General features: G+C 41.0%; 1 protein-coding gene across 2 annotated transcripts in view; it reads left to right on the forward strand.

Moving 5' to 3' along the window:
* The window catches only part of DEPDC1B (DEP domain containing 1B), an 80,822-nt gene that overhangs the window by 23,575 nt on the left and 42,521 nt on the right, over positions 1-14,726 (forward strand). For both annotated transcript variants that reach the window (XM_032403505.1, XM_032403506.1), the window contains exon 3: positions 13,835-13,970. In XM_032403505.1, coding sequence (XP_032259396.1) covers positions 13,835-13,970 — 136 coding nt within the window. The remainder of the gene's footprint in view (positions 1-13,834; positions 13,971-14,726) is intronic.

The raw sequence follows: 14,726 nt of genomic DNA on the forward strand, positions 1-14,726 counted from the left end.
TATTTCTATTTTTTGGAACAGCTTCAGAAGAATAGGTATTTCTTCTTCATTAAATGTTTGGTGGAATTCCCCTGGGAAGCCAGCCAGCCCCGGACCCTTGTTTGTTGGTTACTAATTCAATTTCTTTGCTGGTTATGGGTCTGCTCAAGTTTTCTATTTCTTCCTGTTTCAGTTTTGGTAGTTTATATGTTTCTAAGAATTTATCCATTCCTTCCAGATTGCCCAATTTGTAGGCATATGATTGCTCATAATATTCTCTTATAATTGTATTTCTCCGGTGTTAGTTGTGATCTCTCCTCTTTCATTCGTGATTTTATTTATTTGGATCCTTTCTGTTTTCTTTTTGATAAGTCTGGCTAGGGGCTTATCAATTTTGTTAATTCTTTCAAAGAGCCAGCTCTTAGTTTCATTGATCTGTTCTACTGGTTTTGTTGTTTTTTTTTTTGTATCATTTATTTCTGTTCTAATCTTAATAATTTTCCTTCTCCTGCTGGTTTTAGGCTTTATTTGTTCTTTTTCCAACTCCTGTGGGTGTAAGGTTAGGTTGCAGTTGTTAGATCTTCTTATCGGATAGACCCCTTTATTATGATATAGTGCCCTTCTTTATCTCTTATTATTCCTTGGTTTAAAATCTAGTTTGTCTGATATAAGGATTGCTACTCCACCTTTCTTTTGATGTCCATTAATATGATAAATGGTTCTCCACTCCCTCACTTTCATTCTGGAAGTGTCTTTGAGTCTCAAATGAGTCTCTTATAAGCAGGATATTGATGGGTCTTTTTTTTTTTTTTAATCCATTCTGATACCCTATGTCTTTTGATTGGAGCATTGAATCCATTTACATTGAGAGCAATTACTGATAGATATGAATTTTGTGCCATTGTATTACCTGTAAAGTTGCTGTTCCTGTAGATTGTCTTTGTTCCCTTCCAGTCCTTGTTGCTTTTGGTATCTCTTTCCCACTTAGAGTCCCTTTTAGTGTTTCTTGCAGGGCTGGTTTAGTGTGCATGAACTCCTTTAGTTTTTGCTTGTCTTGAAACTTTTTTTTTTTTTTTTTGTCTTGAAACTTTTTATCTCGCCTTCTATTCTGAATGACAGCCTTGCTGGAAATAGTATTCTTGGCTGCATATTTTTCCCAGTTAGCACATTGAATATATCATGCCATCCCTTTGTGGCCTGCTAAGTATCTATGGACAGGTCTGCTGCTAACCTTGTGTGTCTGCTCTTGTAGGGGAAGGACCTTTTGTCCCTAGCTGCTTTCAGAATTATCTCTTTATCTTGGTATTTTGCAAGTTTGATTATGATATGTCTTGGTGTTGATCTGTTTTTGTTGATTTTTAGGGGCATTTTCTGTGCCTCTTGGATTTGAATGCTTGTTTCCTTCCCCACATTAGGGAAGTTCTCAGCTATAATTGGTGAAATAAATCTGCCCCTTTTTCCTCTTCTTCTGGGACTCCTATGATATGGATATTATTGCGCTTTGTGCAATTACTGAGTTCCTTAGGTATATTCATGATCTAATAGTTTTATTTCCCTCTTCAGCTTATTTTCCATAATTTTGTCTTCTATATCACCTATTCATTCCTCTGATTCTTCCATCCTCATTGTGATTACATCCGGTCAGTTTTGCATCTCAGTTGTAGCATTTTTTATTTCAGCCTGACAAGTTTTTAGGTCTTTTATCTCTGCAGCCAGGGTTTCTCTGGTGTCTTCTATGCTTCTTTCAAGCCAAGCTAGTATTCTTATGACTGTTCTAAATTCTTGTTCAGATATATTGCTTATATGTGTTTTGATCAAATCCCAGGCTGTGATTTCTTCTTATCTTTCTTTTGGGGAGACTTCCTCCATCTTGTTATTATGTCTGGGTTTCCATCTTTTGCATATTATGAAAGTTATGTTTCCTGCTCCTGAGAGTAATACTGTATTAAGAAGAGGTCATAGACTGTCCAGGGCCTGGCGACTCAGGAAATGTTTCTAGTGTATGCTGTGTGCACTCTGTCATTGTGTTTTGGCTGTCCTTTCACAGAGATCAGTCCTTTGCAGAGTTCCTCCTTGCTTGCAGTGGGGAGTGCTTGGACCTTTAAGTAGGTGTGCTTTGATTTGTTTGTTAAGATAGTTTGATTAAAAAAAAAAAAAAAAGCCTGATCCAAGAGAAAAGGAAAAGTAACAAAAAAGGAAACAAAAAACTGTAAGCCTGATTCTGGAAAAGAAAGAAGGAAAAAAGAAAAAAAAAAAAAGCCTGATCCAAAAAATGAAAAAAGGAAACAAACAAAAGACAAATGAACACAAAACTATAAGCCTGATTCCAAAGAAAAAAGGGGAAAAAAAATAGAAAAATTCAAAATATAAAATACAAGAAAAAAGGAATGGAAGGAAGCCTGGTCCTGTTTCTACCGGAACTGAAGCTGACGCTTTGAAGCATTCTGTGGTCAGTAGACTTGGTACATGCAGGGACAGGGTGGAGGGAAGGGGGCGGAGCTGTGTTGGGCTTCTGAAGCAGAGGCCCAGCACCCTGGCTCACAGTCAGACCTGCCCTAGTAAAGATGCCTCTGCTGAGCGCAGAGGGACAGGATTTGGTCTAAGTGACTCTAGCCTGCGCTGGAGGCCGCTGTGTTTTCTCTGAAGTCCCATTGTGCAGGTGGGTGAGGTGTGGAGGTGGTAGAAGATGGCATCACCCTGTGCTCTCCTCCCCAGGGAGGGAGGGAGGGTAACTCGTGGCAGACACTGTTCAGGGGGCCATCGAAGAAAAGCAAAGTGTCCCCTCCTGTGTCCCAGGCTTCCGTCAGATCCCTGCCTTCAACCTCTCTGTGGCCATCGCCACAGTTTTCCCTGTGTTTTATCTTTGGCTGGGGCTGGGATTCAAAACGCCACATCTTGGGGCTCCTGGGTAGTTCAGGTGGTTAAGCATCTGCCTTTGGCTCAGGTCCTGATCCCGGGGTCCTGGGATCGAGCCCCGCATCGGGCTCCCTGCTCCGCGGGAAGCCTGCTTCTCCCTCTCCCACTCCCCCTGCTTGTGTTCCCTCTCTCGCTGTGTCTCTCTCTGTCAAATAAATAAATAAATAAAATCTAAAAAACAAAAAACAAACAAAAAAACGCCACATCTCTAAGGACCGGGCAAGGCGCAGACCGCTCTCCTCCCTCGCCTGGAGGAGGGCCTTGCTCGCTGCGCCAGGCACCGTCCTGTCCCGGAAAAGCAGTGGCTCGGCGCTCGCACATTGGCTGGAGTCTGGTGAGTGCCGTCCGGGACCAGGTTTTCTGCCCCCTGCGTGTGCTGTGCCTCTGTCCCCTGCTGGTGAAGGGCCGCTCAGTGCCTCCTCGGGGGCCTTCTGTCCTTGGAGGGGCAGAGAGGCAGAATACCCTCTTCCAAATGTACTCCAGGAAGGGGAGCAATCTCTCCTCGTGAGACCCAGGGGATTCCTGCCCCAGGGCCCATTGTGCGAACGCTCTGTGCTGCTCTCCTCTCCCGCTCGTTCCCTTTCCCCCTGACTTCTCTCCATGGAAAGGGCTCCCTCCCCTCCCTGGCACTGGGGCTTTTCTCCCCCCCCCCCCACCAGTTCACTTCTCTGAACCTTGAATCTGCCACGTTCTCTCCAGTTAATGCTGATTGTTTTCTGAATGCTCAGATCAATTCCCTCTTGTTCAAAATGAATGTTGTTGATCAGCTCTGTTCGAGGGTTGAGGTCGGTTCAGAGTCCCCCCCCTCTACTCCGCGGTCTTAACTCCTCCTCTGCTAATGGCGTCTTTACTCATGTGGAATAAGAAACAATTTCTGAGCTCATAGAGGTCAATCCTTCCTTAATTTGGCAACTCTTCTTCCAGCTTTATCTTTTATTCTCTTCCCCTCAGACACTTTATGTTCCTGATACATCTTCAAGCAGTATGGAGAAATATAATCATTTGCAGTTTTTCAGCATTTAGGTGATACGGTATTATGTACCACCGCTGGTCTTGAACAATATGTTGAGTGGGTACAGAGCCCAGTGGAACCCAGCCAGTTGCTATGGGTTTGCCCAACCCAGGGCTTTCTTGGGAACCAGTCTCAGAGAGGTCAGCTCCTATAATAATCACTCTCAGCCTGGCTTTTCTTCTACAGAGGCTTAGGTTTACTAAGGCAAGGAGGCAGGCTGGCAAAAGCTTTAGACGCTGCAGATTTCTACTGATGCTAAGGAAACAATTTTAGCATATATTGTGGGAAGAACTTTGTCTTCGCATTTTGTCGTTTATGACTCACATTTATTAAGATTTATAAACTTTTCCTTGCAGTTTAGATGCCTTAGAATGTTTTTTATTGATTAGGTAATAAATTCTAATTTGTTTCAAGTAAATTCATCAGAGGATAGTAATTCTGGAATGGTTTATTTTTTTAAAGATTTTATTTTTAAGTAATCTCTACACCCAACATAGGGTTCAGACTTACAACCCTGAGAACAAGAGTCGCATGCTCCATCGACTGAGCCAGCCAGGTGACCCAGGAATGGTTTATTTTTAATTGCTTTTTTCCAACCCAAATTTGGCAAGAGGTGACAGTACGAGACCTGGATTGTTGTGTTGGATGATTAGCTGTGGCTGATTCCTTTTCTGGTCTCATTTTATTCAGTGTGCAACTAGATCATTTCTTTTTTTTTTTTTTTAAGATTTTATTTTTATTTATTTGGCAGAGAGGGAGACAGCGAGAGAAGGAACACAAGCAGGCGGAGTGGGAGAGGGAGAAGCAGGCTTCCCGCGGAGCAGGGAGCCCGATGTGGGGCTCGATCCCAGGACCCTGGGATCATGACCTGAGCCGAAGGCAGACGCTTAACAACTGAGCCACCCAGGCGCCCCACAACTAGATCATTTCTAAGGGACCTTATAATTTTGGAATTCATGATCATAATGTTAGGATTTAATTTAGAATTCTAAAAGCAAAAACAAATGTAGTACACTAGAGGGAGCTCTGCTCTTTTAAATGTTCTCATTTGTATTTAAAAATGTATCTCGTACAAGAGTGTATACACTTTGTCTGAATGATTTATATAAGAATAACAATAATAAAAGTCAATACCTGTTTACTGACAATTTGTATCATCTTCTCCAAGAGTTCGTCAATATCCTGCCTTCTGTGTTAATCATTTCCTTGCTTCTCGTTATTGTTTTAACACTTATGCTTGTATCCTTAAGTAGTGTATTGTTTTGGCTTTTGAATATATTTCAACTGATCTTTATATAACAGATATCAAAGAGTATGTATTCTTCTCTGACTTGTTCTTTTATTTCTCATGATTTTTGAGATTCATCCATGTCGATGAAAAATAGTTACAGAATTTTCTCAGCTACTTTATATTCTGTCAGTATACCACAGTCCATTTATCTGTTCCCCTCCCACTGGAGATTTGGGTTGCTTTCATAAACAATGCGACCATGAGCATTTATGGGCATGTCTCCTTTTGCACATGTGTAAGAGTTTCTTTAGGTTACCCAGAGTTACATAGAGTAGAATTAGTTTAGAGGATATTGCACGTTCAACTTTACTAGGTAACGCTAAAGTGTTTTCCATAGTGGCTACACTAAGTTTTATCCCAGTAGTAGAAAACATTTGATATTGACTGACTTAATTTTTCACCAATCTGGTAAGTGTGAAATGCTTGTGATGTTATTTGATTACTCATGGATCAAGTGTTTTTGTATGTTTATTCATCATTTCTGATTCCACATCTGGAGATGCCTGGTTCATGTCTTTGGCCTTCTTCTATAGAATTTTTTTTTTCTTATAAATTTTTAGGAGTTTAAATATATATATTCTGGATATTAATCCTTTTTGTCAATTATTTGGATTGCAAAGATCTCCTGGTTTTGTTTTTTGTTTTTTTTCATTTTATTTATGGTGTCTTGACAAGCAGAAAAGTTATTTTATTTTATTTTATTTTATTTTATTTTATTTTTTTAAAGATTTTATTTATTTATTTGACAGAGACACAGCGAGAGAGGGAACACAAGCAGGGGAAGTGTCAGAGGGAGAAGCAGGCTTCCCACCTAGCAGGGAGCCCGATGTGGGGCTCGATCCCAGGACCCTGGGATCATGACCTGAGCCGAAGGCAGACGCTTAACGACTGAGCCACCCAGGCGCCCCAGAAAAGTTTTTTTATTTTAATGTAAAGTGAATATGTCAATCTTTTTTTATACTTTGTGGTTTTTGTATCTTGCTTAACTGGAGTTCTTTCATTACTGAAAGTCAGAGAGATATTTTCTTATATCATATTCTAAATTTCATGGTTTACCTATGATTTTTATTCTTGGTGTGAATTTGAGATTGTTCTGGTTTTCTGTTTTTGAAAAACAACCTGCCTCAAATATGAATGGCTTAAAGCATTTTATTCTGCTTATGGTTTTTGTGTCAAGAATTTAGAAAGAGCTCATCTGGCAGTTTGCCCATTACCCATAAGGCACTAGTTGGGCTACAAAATTCACTTTCAAGATGACTTCTTTCTCTACTCACAGATGTAGTTGGTGCCTTTGTGCTTCTTGGCCCCTCTCTATTTTTACATGGGGTTTGGTCCTCTAGCACATCTTCACATGGGTTATGCTTTTTGTGGCATGATGGTCTTAAGGTGGTCACTATCCTTACATGGTGGCTGCCTTCCAACCATTCTTGGTCATGTCCCAAGAATGAGCATCCCAAAAGCAAGTATTTCCAAAAGGCAAGAAGAGAACTATGCCTAGGTAGCTAAGAACTATGCCTAGAATTGGTAAAGCGTCACCTCTGCCATGTTCTATTTGTCAAAGCAATCACAGGGCTTGCTCACATTTAAGGGGGTAGAGAAATAATCTCATCTTGTTGAGTTTTTGACCTCATCAAGGTCACTTTGGGGAAGAGTCTCATTTGGGAAGGTTGGGCAATGCTGTTGTGGCCATCCTTGCAGAATGCATTCTGGTTACAGTGGCATTCATTTGCAAACTACATTCATCCCCTGCATCATGACTCCCCAAATATATCCCATTATGGGGTCATATAAAGCAATCATAGGCCCATAGCACTTCTAAAATGCAGTTGAACATATGTCTGCCATTCCTTGATTAGGGCATAGTTCTGCTTCTTGTGAGTGATTCTGCATGGTTCCTGGCTCTTCCTCCTGGAGTCTTGGCTCTGCATGCTTAGTCATTTTTCCTTTTCCATAAGAGATGGCCCATGTTTGCAGAGGAATAGCTTTCTCATATACTTCCTGGTTAGTGAAACTTGAGATTCTTGACTGTTTTTTGCATTTTGAACTGTTTGATTTTTAGTCCAAGTAGGTGGTGATTCGGCTAGTATTATTGTCTTAAAAATGCTGTGGCTTTTCTGTGAATTTTATTGTGGTTTATTCCATTAGACAAAAGTCCCACATATGTCTTTGAAACAGGCTCTTTTTTTGCCTGGGCTTCTTGTGAGTCTGCTCTGGTCCAACACCTTCAAAATTCTTAAACTCTTAGTTTAACCAAGGTGGTCTGTAAGGTACTGCCTTCTATCTTTTTGAGGTTATAGTAAAAGTCTTTTTTTTTTTCTTTTTTAAAAATTTTTTGTTAACATATAACGTATTATTTGTTTCAGGTACAGGTCTGTGATTCATCAGTCTTACACAACTCACAGCACTCACCATAGTATATACTCTCCACGATGTCCCTCACCCAGTCACCTCATCCCTCCCACCCCACCCCCCACTCCAGCAACCCTCAGTTTGTTTCCTGAGATTAAGAGTCTCTTATGGTTTGTCTCCCTCTCTGGTTTCGTCTTGTTTCATTTTTCCCTCCCTTCCCCTATGATCCTCTGTCTTGTTTCTCAAAATCTTCATATCAGTGAGATACTTATCTTTCTCTATTGACTTATTTCACTTAGCATAATACCCCCTAGTTCCATCAACGTCATTGCAAATGGCAAGATTTCATTTTTTGATGGCTGCATAATATTCCGTTGTATGTATATACCACATCTTCTTTATCCATTCATCTGTTGATGGACATCTAGGCTCTTTCCATAGTTTGGCTATTGTGAACATTGCTGCCATAAACATTGGGGTGCAGGTGCCCCTTCAGGTGACCACATTTGTATCTTTGGGGTAAATACCCAGTAGTGCAATTGCTGGGTCGTAGGATAGCTCTATTTTCAACTTTTTGAGGAACCTCCATACTGTTTTCCAGAGTGGCTGCACCAGCTTGCATTCCCACCAACAGTGTAGGAGGGTTCCCCTTTCTTTGTATCCTCGCCAACATCTGCCGTTTCCTGACTTGTTAATTTTAGCCTTTCTGACAGGTATGAGGTGATATCTCATTGAGGTTTTGATTTGGATTTCCCTGATGCCAAGTGATGTTGAGCACTTTTTCATGTGTCTGTTGGCCATTTGGATATCTTTGCAGAAATGTCTGTTCATGTCTTCTGCCCTGTTCTTGATTGGATTAGTTGTTCTTTGGGTGTTGAGTTTGATAAGTTCTTAATAGATTTTGGATACTAGCCCTTTATCTGATATGTCATTTGCAAATATCTTCGCCCATTCTGTCGGTTCTTTTGGTTTTGTCGACTGTTTCCTTTGTTGTGCAAAAAGCTTTTTATCTTGATGAAGTCCCAATAGTTCATTTTTGCCCTTGCTTCCCTTGCCTTTGGCGATGTTTCTAGGAAGAAGTTGCTGCGGCTGAGGTCAAAGAGGTTGCTGCCTGTGTTCTCTTTAAGGATTTTGATGGATTCTTGTCTCACATTTAGGTCTTTCATCCATTTTGAGTCTATTTTTGTGTGTCGTGTAAGGAAATGGTCCAGTTTCATTCTTGTGCATGTGGCTGTCCAATTTTCCCATACCATTTGTTGAAGAGACTGTCTTTTTTCCATTGGACATTCTTTCCTGCTTTGTCGAAGATGAGTTGACCATAGAGTTGAGGGTCCATTTCTGGGTTCTCTATTCTGTTCCATTGATCTGTGTGTCTGTTTTTGTGCCAGTACCATACTGTCTTGATGATGACAGCTTTGTAATAGAGCTTGAAGTCTGGAATTGTGATGCCACCAGCTTTGCTTTTCTTTTTCAACATTCCTCTGGCTATTCAGGGTCTTTTCTGATTCCATACAAATTTTAGGATTATGTGTTCCATTTCTTTGAAAAAAATTGATGATATTTTGATAGAGATTGCATTAAATGTGTAGATTGCTCTAGGTAGCATAGACATTTTCACAATATTTGTTCTTTCAATCCATGAGCATGGAACGTTTTTCCATTTCTTTGTGTCTTCCTCAATTTCTTTCATGAGTATTCCTTTTTTTATTTTTTTAAGATTTATTTATTTATTTTAGACAGAGAGCACACACGTGAGTGGTGGGAGGAGCAGGGGCAGAGGGAGAGAGAGAATCCTCATGCAGGCTCCCTGCTGAGCGCAGAGCCTGATGTGGGGCTTGATCTCATGACCCTGAGATCATGCTGAGCTAAAATCAAGAGTTGGCTGCTTAACCAACTGAGCTACCCAGTCGCCTCAGTGAAAGTCTTTTATAGCTACATGTGACTGCCCTCAGACCATGTTTTACTAGAAACATCTTGAATTTGATATTGGTTGTAAGGCCATTTTTACTTTGAGAACCTTTTGTTGGGGTTGAGATTTGGGGATGAGAAATAGTTTTGTTTTTGAATCAAGTCATGGCTCCTTTGTATTTCCTCTAGATTTTGGTTAAAAACTGAAGTGGTCCTTTTTTAGTTTATCTCTGTCTATCCGTACCTTGTTATCGAGGCTAAAAGAAACCAGTTGGCACTTTCAGCATTCATCCTGGAAAACCCCTTTTCCAGATCCTCCTTTTGTGTTTTCCTTGTCTCGACAGGGGACAGTTTTGACTGAAATTGGTGCTGCTATGCAACACGGATCTTTTCTACAGCCTTCAACCACAACTTCCTCACAGTGCTTCCAGGCTTCCCCTAACAAGTCTCCCTGAGCTCTCCGGCCTCCACTCACTGCCTGTCCTGATAGAAGTGCCCCACATTTCTGTTCAGCTTCTCTGTGGTTGTGTAACAAAACTAGGTGCAAACATGGGGCTACAAGCAATCCTTGTTATTTTTACATAATTTTGTGGGTCAGGAATTTGAGGGGGCGTCTTAGCTGGACATTGCCTGGGCCTGCTGAAGCCAGAACATCCACCTCCAGGATGACTTCTGCACGCCCAGGTCTGGAGCTGAGGTGCTCCTTGAGCTCAGTTTCCTTCCATGCAGTGTCTCATCTTCCATGGCCTCTTTTTGTGGCTTAGGCGTCTCAGCATGCTGCCCTCGGGGGCGTGGCCCCTCTGTACGTGATGGCTGGTTTCTAAGAGGGAGCTTGGTGAGCCGAGTGGGAGTTCTCAGAGGCAGGAAGTGCATTCCAGGCCGGTTAAGGGCTAGTGCCCAGAACCGGCACAGTCTCACTCCTACCATCTTCTAGTTACCAAAGCAGTTGGAGAGGGCTCACCCAGACTCAAAAGAGGAGAGAAACACGCGCTAGCTCTTGATAGGGTAGTGGCAAGACCCCTTGCAGAGGAGCATGGCGATGGGAAGTGCCCGTGTGAAGCATCTTTGGAAGCGTGCTCTGCAGCAGGGATGCAATTTCACGTTTCCCCAGGGGATAGCCAGGTGGACCAGAACTCTTTACTGAACAGTCCATACTTTCTCATTGATCTGTAATGTCTTTTCTGTCATAAATCAGGTTTCTGAAGAAATGTGTATGTTTGTTTTCGATTGTCCTTCTAGGCCCATGATTTTCACCTCGGAGCCATTTTGCAGGGGACAATGTCTGGAAATACTTTTGGTGGTCACTCTTGGGAGGGTGTGCTATTAGCATCCAGTGGATGGAGGCCAGGGAGGCTGTCAGCAATGTGCAGTGCACAGGACAGCTCCCCCCACAACGAGAATTATCCAGTCCAGAATGTCAGCAATGCTGAGGCTGTGTGAATCCACGGTCCGTGCCATCAGAGCTGCCCTACCATATTATCTGAATGAGCCTTGATGGCTGGTAGGGCAAGTCTCCTCACTTTGTTTTTCTTCTTTAAGAATGTCTCGATTGTTTTTGGCCTCTTGCATTTCCATATCAATTTTACAATCAGTTTATCATGTTTCATAGAAAATTTTATATTTTGATTGGAATTTCTTAAAGATTTTATTTATTTGAGAGAGAGAGAGAGAAACAGCATGAGAGGGGAGAGGGTCAGAGGGAGAGGCAGGCTCCCCGCTGAGCAGGGAGCCCGATGCGGGACTCGATCCCCGGACTCCGGGATCATGACCTGAGCCGAAGGCAGACGCTTAACTGACTGAGCCACCCAGGTGCCCTTGATTGGAATTTCTTTGTAAGTATATATCTCCATGAGGAATACTGTTGTTGATGTTTTACTATTGAATATGGATATTGAGTCTACTTATTTACCAACATGTTGTATCTCTCTATCAATTTACTTCATTAATGTCTTTCCATAAAGTTTTATAATGTCCTTATTAAAGGGCTTGCATATCTTTTGTACAAGATGGTTTGTTCTCTTGGCCAGTTAGTTGGAGGCTTTTAGTAAGTTGCTTTCCTCTTTTGGGCCTTCATTTCTGTAAGTAAAAAAAATGTGACATTTGGATGAGATCATCCCTGACAGGCTTTGAAGCCTGAGATGACATGATTAAAGTATTAAAATGACACGGAAAACTTTCAGGGCACACAGTAAAAGTAGTCCATCAGGGGGAGCTCTTCTGCATTTCGTCTCTGGCCAGGCTGCTGTGAAGATCCCACACTGGCTAGGGATAGCGACACACGTTATGGCAGAGACCTCCTCGTCCCAGGGCGAAGGAAGAACGAGGCTCCCTGGTATCTCTTCAATCACAGTTCTCCACATAAGAACTTCTGCTTTGGTTTTGGGAAGGTATTTCTTGTTTCTGGGTGTGGGGATACAGGAAACACATTTTGAACCCAGGAGAACATTTATGGGTCATCCAATATAATCCCTTTATTTGACAAATGAACCAACTTTGACTTAGAGACACTGTTACTTTCTAGAGGACACATAGACTGTTTGTGAGAGAATTAGGGCTGGAACTTAGGTCAAATTTTCACACTTTAGTTGAAGGGGTTGGGAGGGTAAACAGTGGGTATCAGTGGTGGGCTGGGGGTAGGGAAGGTGTTGAATTTTTAAAGAACTGAAGGATGGGTGACCTGTGATTTCCCTGGACATGTTTGCACAATTATATGTGTATGTGAATGTGATAGACAGTGTGTGTCCCCAAGTGTGTGCATACGTGCCGTACTTTGGTTGGCAGTAGGACTTCTGTTGTGATTGTTGGCTTCTTGGAAATAGGATTGGACTTCTGTAAGCCAGCCTTCACTTAAGAGGTATAGTAACTTTCACTGGCTTTAGAGATTTATTTAATTTGTATTTTGGAATTGTTTGGAAATACCTGCCTTGGCAATTTGATTAAAAAATTTAAGCTGTCTTTCAGTTTATTTGTCTTTAACTCGATTTAATGATTTCATTTTTTTCTCACTGACTTTTCAAATAAAGTGGAGTTATTGGATATTCTTTTCGGAGAAGATGAAACTCAACTTCTCTTCATCAGCCATCCTTTTTCAAGTCTATTGTGACTATTTTTGAAATGTTCCTCCATAGTGCTTATTATATGTGATTCTCCTGATTCACCTCAGTACAAACTTTTTTTGTAAACTATAGACATTTTAAAAGTTATTTATTTCTGTATGCATTTAAGAATAAGATCTTTATCATTTATTTGGATTATTTTTCCTGTGGGTAACATGGATAAGATTTTAAACCTTTATTTTGGCTTAAATAAATAAAAAGTAAACTACCTATTGAGTTTCATGTCAACATTAAGAAGGAGAGTTCTTGTGTTACTTTTTCAAGGCAGTGCAATTTATCTTTTTCTAACAAACTAACAGAAAAAGATCCCCTGAGGAAAATGTGTATTTAACTACCTTTCTGTTGTTCTTTATCAGATATGGTCTAGAATAGTTTAAAGATTAGATTGTATTTAGGCTTCTCTGTGTTAGTCCAAGGAGTGATGGTGCCAAGGCCTTGGAGAGGTAGGGTAGAGAAGGGTATAAAAAGGCAGAAGAAGGACATTGGGCAGCTCTCACCTCCTCCAAGACTGAGGCTTCCATCTCATTGTGAAGTGTTCCATATTCAAGGGAAAGAGGATTGTATTTGAAATAGATATAAAAGGCTAAAAGATTCTTGTGCCAATATACTCTTCCTCAGCAAGTATCACCGAGGATTAGTCTGTCCATAATTTCTGTTTGCATATGTACCATCTATAAATTTTGGAGAGAGTTGTGAGGCAGTAAGGATTGCGAGCTGAGTGAAAGAAATGGCTTGCCCTAGCAGCCTGTTAAGAACATCTATAATCATGAAAATCATTTGATAAGAGAACATATTCTGTTTATTTCATAATTTGTCACATGTTTGGTTCCTGTGTTTATGTGATAGGTGTAATGAATGAACATTGAAAAAACGCATATGGGGGCGCCTGGGTGGCTCAGTCATTAAGCATCTGCCTTCGGCTCAGGTCATGATCCCAGAGTCCTGGGATCGAGCCCCACATCGGGCTCCCTGCTCGGAGGGAAGCCTGCTTCTCCCTCTCCCACTCCCCCTGCTTGTGTTCCCTCTCTCACTGTGTCTCTCTCTGTCAAATAAATAAAATCTTTAAAAAAAAAAAGAAAGAAAAAAGAATAAACACATATGTTGGGTACAGTGAGCCACGTGTGATAATTTGAGCATGACCTCATTATCTGAGGTTTGGAATTATCATATAAATTCTCAAGGATAAAAGAAATGGGAACTATTGTTAAAATATCTGTGTCTCCCATTGACTACAGTAATAGAGATTTCCTTCTTGTTTTTTAGATTTCCTCCTTCCTCACCCCTGAAACCATATCCAAAGAAGCCTACATACCAAAAGGATGTTATTAAATTTCCGGAATGGAATGACCCCCCACCAAGCACTTCACAAGAAAACATCCCAGTGAGGCCAGTTGTGATGGTAAGTGTATTACTAAAAGCTGGGCAGGGAGATGGGGGTGGAGTGGGGTGGTGGCCGTGGTGGTGGCTGGGGGCAGGGCTAGCAGCCTCCAGAAGTAGGAAATGGTCTGTGAACCACCAGCCTTAGTCTACTTCTTTCTATGAACAATGGTCCAAAAGTACTTGAAAACAATATCTTATGTGTCAATAGCTGACAGAACAGTAACAAGGAAAGATTAGCTGTTGGACCTTTTCTCTCTTTCCTGCTGACATTTTGACTGAATACATGGTAGGTATTTTTCATAGGTTCAGACCAAGCAGGTTTCTGTGGCAGCTCCCTTATAATCTCCTTTTCTCCTGTGTTCTAGAAGTTACTCTTCTTGCTCTTTGCATCTTCTTGAATTTTGTTCTATTACCGGTTGAGAGTGAGAAGGTTAGGGTGTGAAGTATTGTGGAATGACCCCTAATAATGAACAGTTAGATTCTGCTAGTTTGGAGAAACCTAAGCTTAATGTAGAATAAAGTAATTTTGGGGGGTACTTTTACCTTAATATATTCCCGTAGAAGACTACCATGATTGAGGCAATGCTAAAAAATAAAATACAGAGAGAAACTTTCATATGGCAGTTTTTAAGAATTGTACCCACACCAGTATTTTAAATTAATCTAGTTTGATAGATGTCCAATTCATACTTTTATTTGCAAAGATGTGATGTAAACATTTTAAGGCAATTTAATTAAAAGAAAAAGCAACTTTTTTTTCCTAAAGTGGTTGTAT

Source organism: Phoca vitulina, unplaced genomic scaffold (assembly GCF_004348235.1).
Source record: "Phoca vitulina isolate PV1807 unplaced genomic scaffold, GSC_HSeal_1.0 scaffold6, whole genome shotgun sequence".
Lineage (NCBI taxonomy): Eukaryota > Metazoa > Chordata > Mammalia > Carnivora > Phocidae > Phoca > Phoca vitulina.